General features: G+C 36.3%; 1 protein-coding gene across 1 annotated transcript; it reads right to left on the reverse strand.

Annotated features, from left to right (window-relative positions):
* Positions 1-474: 474 nt before the first annotated feature.
* LOC129442035 (von Willebrand factor C domain-containing protein 2-like) lies at positions 475-6,620 on the reverse strand. Its single transcript, XM_055201808.2, has 3 exons — positions 6,108-6,620; positions 4,095-4,224; positions 475-1,368 (listed from the first exon to the last, which is right to left on the reverse strand). The coding sequence occupies exons 1-3, from the start codon at positions 6,435-6,437 to the stop codon at positions 1,187-1,189; spliced, it is 642 nt and encodes a 213-aa protein (XP_055057783.2). The 5' UTR covers positions 6,438-6,620; the 3' UTR covers positions 475-1,186.
* Positions 6,621-6,631: the final 11 nt, after the last annotated feature.

Genomic DNA, 6,631 nt, shown 5'->3' on the forward strand with positions numbered 1-6,631 from the left:
TAATGAGAAATTGAACAGGTGTTCCTAATAATCCTTCAGGTGAGTGTATATACATGCATGTGTGTGCATTTATCTATACAAAGTTATTATACACAGTACACACACACACACACACACATCACGATTAATCGTTATGCATCGCTAATTAGTAGCTTAAAGCTTACAGTATTTAATTTTCACCATTTTAGTATGCGGCACTTTATCATACTTTGCAGTAAAAGTTGACTGTAGTTAATCTGCTGTTTTTATAAATGTGGATTATAAGGCATGACATTCCAGGTTTCACCTGAATAATATAACACATTTCAGTCCAAATGACTGTTCGGGGATCTGAGTTTAGTTGCGAGGGAAAGTTGTATATCTAAGTTGTCAGCCAGGAAAGTTTATTTTCTGACAGATGTTGCAATAAACGAACAGCAACAAGAACACCCTCCATATATAGGATGATAAAACAAAATGCAATGATCACTGCAATGATGTTTGTAGTTTATTTATATTGTGTACAGTACATTCTGTGTCATTGCAACAAATACATTTCTTTAAAAAAAAAAAGTAACATTACGGCACCAGTCAATATTAACCGTCAGAACAGTAATGAAGCTAAAATGGGCCTGCTTTATTTATACACCATCCATTCACGATAGGTTTGTTTATGAATTGCTACATTAGCTGTTCCCATGCCTGCATGGCAGTAATGTAAATCATACAGTGTCAACATACTTTGGTTTCCAGGCTTTTAGAAAAGAATGTTTGCGGTACTTCAAATCATCAACAATACGAAAGATTAGCAGATGATCCTAAGATCTGCAGTAGTAAAGCATAGTAAGCATGCAAAACACATTACACAATGTGAACATGTTCAAACACAGCTTTAGAAATAGCCACTAAAAGGCATACAAACAAGAAATAATGTTCACTGTGCTATTTTTAACCATGCCAAAAAGGTGTCTCAAACCTAAACTATATTATCTATATGTGTCATTGGGGAATATCCCTTAGTAAGTCAAAACAATATTATACTTACTTGTATAATTAGTGGAATGTTAATTGGTTAGTTAACATGAGATAAATGTTGTTAATCGTCCTAAACTTATAGGCTAGTCTCTGTTCATTATGATATCCTGTGCAATCTTTGATAAACAAGGATGACGAATGTCCCGAACTTTTGTCCATTTGACCTCCTCCCTCAGTTTAGCCCCTCTTTAGACTGGCAGTTTCGGACACGGGAACACGTCGCCAGCCGGTTGCCCTCCCAGTAACCCGCATCCTGCCCATCGTGACATCGACATTTGGTACAAGAGTCAACCCACACCGCCTCACCTCCTGGGATCACCTTGGACCGAGAGGCATCAGTGTAGCAGTTGGGCCCTGAAGAGAAGAATTAAATTATTCATAAGGCCTACTGTATAGTTAGAGGAGATAAGTGATATGTGAAATTTGTTAATAAAATGCTTTTTTTCTTATGCCAGATTATTGGATGAATTAGTTTGTGAGTATAGGGCAAAGTGATCTGTTATTTCGACTAATGCACTGATGTTCCTCGGATACTCTTGAGTGTTTGTCTAGTGTTGCTTACTGGCCTAGGCAAAGTATAAAAGCCCATTCTGAACCCTATGTACGACCCAGGTAAAAAGTGCACGATAACACACTTTAAGTACAGTATACTTATGAAATTTGATATTTTTTACACACTAATTGTGTACTTTAATACGTTATATTTTATACTCCTTCTACTACTAAAATCTATTTATAGAAACGAGCGCCATCTGGCTTTTGGACGTAGCAGCATTTCACAGTAATTCATTGAGAAGTATGGCAAACAAAATCACACAATGTATCATTACACCCCTTATAGAAACACATTTAAGGGACACTCCACTTTTTTGAAAATATGCTAATTTTTCAGCTCCCCTAGAGTTAAACATTTGATTTTTACTGTTTGGAATCTATTCAGCGGATCTCTGGGTCTGGCGGTACCACTTTCAGCATAGCTTAGCATAATCCATTGAATCTGATTAGACCATTTAGCATCACGCTAAAAAAATAACCAAAGAGTTTCAATATTTTTCCTATTTAAAACTTGACTCTTCTGTAGTTATATTGTGTACTAAGACCGACAGAAAATTAAAGTTGCAATTTTTTACGCAGATATGTCTAGGAACTATACTCTCATTTTGGTGTAATAATCAAGGACTTTACTGCTGTAACATGGCTGCAGGAGGCGCAATGATATTGCGCAGTGCCCAAGAATAGTCCCCTGCCATTGAAAGTAACCAAAGGGACTATTTTCGGGGAGTGCGTTATATCACTACGCCTGCTTCAGCCATGTTACAGCAGCAAAGTTCTTGATTATTATGCCAGAATGAGAGTATAGCACCTAGCCATATCTGCTTAGAAAATCTCAACTTTTAATTTTCTGTCGGTCTTACACGATGTAACTACAGAAGAGTCAAGTCTTAAAAAGGAAAAATATTGAAACTCTTCGATTATTTTTTGTGCGATGCTAATGGTCTAATCAGACTCAATGGACTATGCCAAGCCACGCCAAAAATGGTACAACCAGACCCGGAGGTCCGCTGAATGGACTCCAAAACGGCAAAAACAAAATGTTCAACTGTAGGGGAGCTAGAAAATAAGCATATTTTCAAAAAAAGTGGAGGGCCTACTTCAAATCTCAACATGTAATACTCATTTTAATCTGTGGAGGCCGCTATTGTATTGCGCATAGTGCGTTCTGGGTCGATGACGTGTAATGGTTGTCGCGAAATATTACTACAGTTTACTATAGTAAAAATATGGTATTTACTATATTTTTTCATGTGATAATGTTTATTCCCCACTCCCAGCATCTTAACCCTCTTAATTTTGATTATCTATTATATGTATGTTTTTTATATTGTCCATCATTTATGTCACTCCCTGGTTTATATTGAAAGGGCTGAACAGAAGACGTTGATGTTCTTGTATTTCTAATGGCATGCAGGTGTCCACCACATATCGCCTTCATTGCTCTCATCTTGTGTTTCACATCATTTTACAGTCTACTGATTGAAGCCTTGTTTATCATGTTTACCTCACTGTAGCGTTAATTGAATGGATTTTGACTGCAGCCATTTGACGTCATGTGTTGTAATGTAAATAAGTTGGCGGCCTTTAAGTTAAAAGATTTTTTAAAGTTTGTCAAAACATTTATACTGTTTTTAATTTTTTACATTTATATAGCCAATCCAAGTGTTCATGAAATACATCATGTGTAGTAGTTGGTTGTACCCTTTAAGATCAAATTAAGGGCATCTAACTGCTATTTTGAGATATCATTACTTCAATACACTAAAAGTCTATTTAAGCATTACTGGTATTTAGCATATTTTTTTCAAGTGCAATGAAATACTACTTAAGAAGAAGTATACTTCACACTTTTATTTAAAACATAATAATAAAATAATAATAATAATAATAATAATAATAAATAACAATGTACTACAAATGAACTTGATGTAATTTATTTATTTGTACATTAAAATATTTTTTTTCCTGAGTAAACCCTGCTCAATAAGCCACACAATCTGAAGTCTCATTTATGCCCATGGGATGAGTTAATTGCCAAACATTAATACTCGAGAGTTAAGGGTTTGAAAAACCTTAACAACACTGATTATTAAAAAGCATTTAAGTGTACACTTGACTGTGTAGAGTTTAAGATGTATTTTCTCAGTGGAAACAGAGTGAAAACCCTTAATCTTATACAGTAATATACAGTACCATCAATTGAGAAGCAATATAATTTGAGGAACTAGCCATTTTTCACATGGGATAAGTATATGCTTTGATTTATGGGTGTTGTTTCAGCTGCCAACATACCTGCCTTATCTTTAAACCTGGTAAACACTATAATTGCCTTCATACATTACAGTGTACATAGAGGACAATACAGCAGCAGAAGCTACATTCACAGGAGTGTTATCTTACTGTGTCTCTATGAACACATGGCCCTGCGAATACTGTAAAACTCTTCATCATTAACAAAAACCTGAAGATTTTATATACAGGATCATTACACAAATGTAGCCGGCACAAATGTAGACACATCTTACCATCCTTGCACTCTGGACAGCATTTCCCTTTCTGATAAACCGGGTTAACACATGGAGGAGGGGCACAGTCTGCTACCAAACAACGGGCGATACCGTCGCTGTCACAGGTGCACTGCTCACACTCTGACGGCTGCAAATCCAAAACAGGGGTTGTTTTTGTCAATAGGTATGTAAAAGTAAATAGCTTGCATTATTCTTTTGAAAAGGTGAACATTAAAATTCAGAACGCAAACTTAAAAGCATACTGCATACATCTGTGTTGTGGCAATCCAACAGTGTTGGTCCCCCTAAAATATGAACGCGATCAAATTTCACCACCACCCTGCTGTTTAAGTACTAGCAACATTACCACCTGTGGCTCAGTACTAGTACAAGTTGGGTTAAATGGACTGGAAGAAAATGATGTCAGCTCAGGCAATGTGTATTCCTCGGAGTCTGTCAGAAAGCTTCAATTTTCTCCTCAGGGATTCCCCATTAGCCATAATAACCAAATCAGGGAGATAATGAAGCACACATAAGCACTTTTTGCCAAGCCTGTGTCACCCGAGATATTTTTTTCTTCAATTTCTCATACAGAGTATTTAATTACCCTTTATTATTCTAGTCAGCATCCAATTTGTTCTGTATTTTGCCTAAAAACAACCTTACTTGTTTTGTAGGGCCTTTTAACTTGCACAATGAAGACGGTTCATTAAAGTGCATAGAGAAAATTGGCTAAAATTAAACAAATATGTTTCATAAGAAAAAAACAGCTTTTTGTTGTACGTTTTCAAACAATAATGTTTATTAGGGCTGCAAAACTGTTTGCAGAATAAATGTTTTTGTTTACATGTGTTTGTACTGTGTATAATAATAATGTATAAATACACACAAATGCATGTATAATATTAAGGGAAAAAATCTATTTATATATATATTTATAATTATATATAATATAAATAATATATGAATAATTGTATATGCACATGTAAATATTTCTTACTCGCATCTGTGAGTATTTATATACATAATTAATATACACAGTACACACAAATATGATGTAAACAAAAACTTTTATTCTGCAAACGATTAGTTTCAATTTATTGTTTTGCAAGCCCTTATGTATATTCAACTATTTACCAGATCAAAAACAGCACAGTTACCATGGTAACTATGGCTACTGTGGTAACCTGGTTCACTTTACTCTTCACCTCACATTAGAAATATTTACTAATTAAAGTTTGCAGCAAATAATATCAACCATGTCACTGGTATAATGGTCGACTTAATCTTTTGTAAAGCCGCACTACTCCAAAACAAAGAAAACATTTCCACACAATGAGCTTAAACTCTACTGAAGAATCTTTTCTGAGTTAATTGTACCCTCAACCACGTGATGGCGCTAAATATTTCACATTTTTGTGGACCAAATTTTGAAGCAATAGATGTGATTGACATCATGGCTGCTGCGCAGACAGATCCGTATATGACTTTAAGGTACCGCGAGAGCGCCTGAAAAGCACAAGCTAAATGCTCGATCTCGCGGTACTTGATGTCCCAACCAAACTGTCTGCGCAGCACCGTATGAAGTTCAAAAAGAATTTTGTTTAAAACTACTGCAGTTAGTTTTTTGCAGTTAGAAAAAAAAAACTATCACTCTTTGTCTATCACTAGTACTACAGTCAAACAAAATAACAATGTATTATTTAAAGAATAAACATAATTTTTATTGATATAGGCTATATCTTAGTAACTACTCTTACAAGTAGTTTAAATATTTTGGTAGGCCTTTAATACATTCCACGCCAACATTTATTTGTCACAGGTGTGAAACTACACAGAAAGTGAAAATGTCAGGTTTTAAAGCCTTCAAAGATAAAAACTTCAGTTTCATATAATTTACGCATGCAGAATGAAAGTGTCAAAAGCAGATAAACAGATTAGTCAAATGAAAGCAGATGAATATATTAGACGTTTTATTTTTTTATTAATACGTATGCATCACATTATCCAAGTCCATGCGTTGGACATTACCTGAAACTGCTGGCCCAATTCGTAGACCTCCCCGCGGTACTCACAGCCGATCTTCTCGCACCTCGGGCAGCAGTCTGTCGGGTAATGGCTGACATGGATGCAGGCGGCCGGTAGAGATGTGCACTCTGTCCTCGCGCAGGCAGACCCCTCTGCTGTACATTCACATTGAGTGCAAGGGTCCGAGTCTAAAAAGTACCATTCGCCTACATAATACACGCTGCCGTTCGCCTCACAGGTCGAGTCCTGTTGTCCAGCGACCGAGAAAGCCAAAGCACAATGACCACAGATCAGCAGGGTAAAGCAGGCGTGGAGAAAACTTTCTGCAGCCATCACCAGCAAACTTCTTAAAACCAAAACAAGACTTCCAAATGTACAGCGAACATTAATTATTGTGTTGCTTTCAAAAAAACAGAGTTAACTTAACGAGGTGAAGTTTATGCGTTTCATTATCAGCATGGGCACGAGCTCTGCGCGCTCTGGACGCTGTTGCGCACGGGAAAGTTTTACGCCTCCTGGGTTATGTT

The sequence above is a fragment of the Misgurnus anguillicaudatus genome, chromosome 2, assembly GCF_027580225.2.
Source record: "Misgurnus anguillicaudatus chromosome 2, ASM2758022v2, whole genome shotgun sequence".
NCBI classification, from domain to species: domain Eukaryota; kingdom Metazoa; phylum Chordata; class Actinopteri; order Cypriniformes; family Cobitidae; genus Misgurnus; species Misgurnus anguillicaudatus.

Bases quoted from the DNA above. Each gene is read 5' to 3' on its own strand.
- LOC129442035 (XM_055201808.2), bottom strand. From the start codon at position 6,437: ATGGCTGCAGAAAGTTTTCTCCACGCCTGCTTTACCCTGCTGATCTGT. The intron at 4,225-6,107 runs GTAATGTCCAAC...TTGGATTTGCAG, and splicing joins AATTGGGCCAGCAGTTTCAG to CCGTCAGAGTGTGAGCAGTG. The intron at 1,369-4,094 runs GTAAGATGTGTC...TCTTCTCTTCAG, and splicing joins CTGTCCAGAGTGCAAGGATG to GGCCCAACTGCTACACTGAT.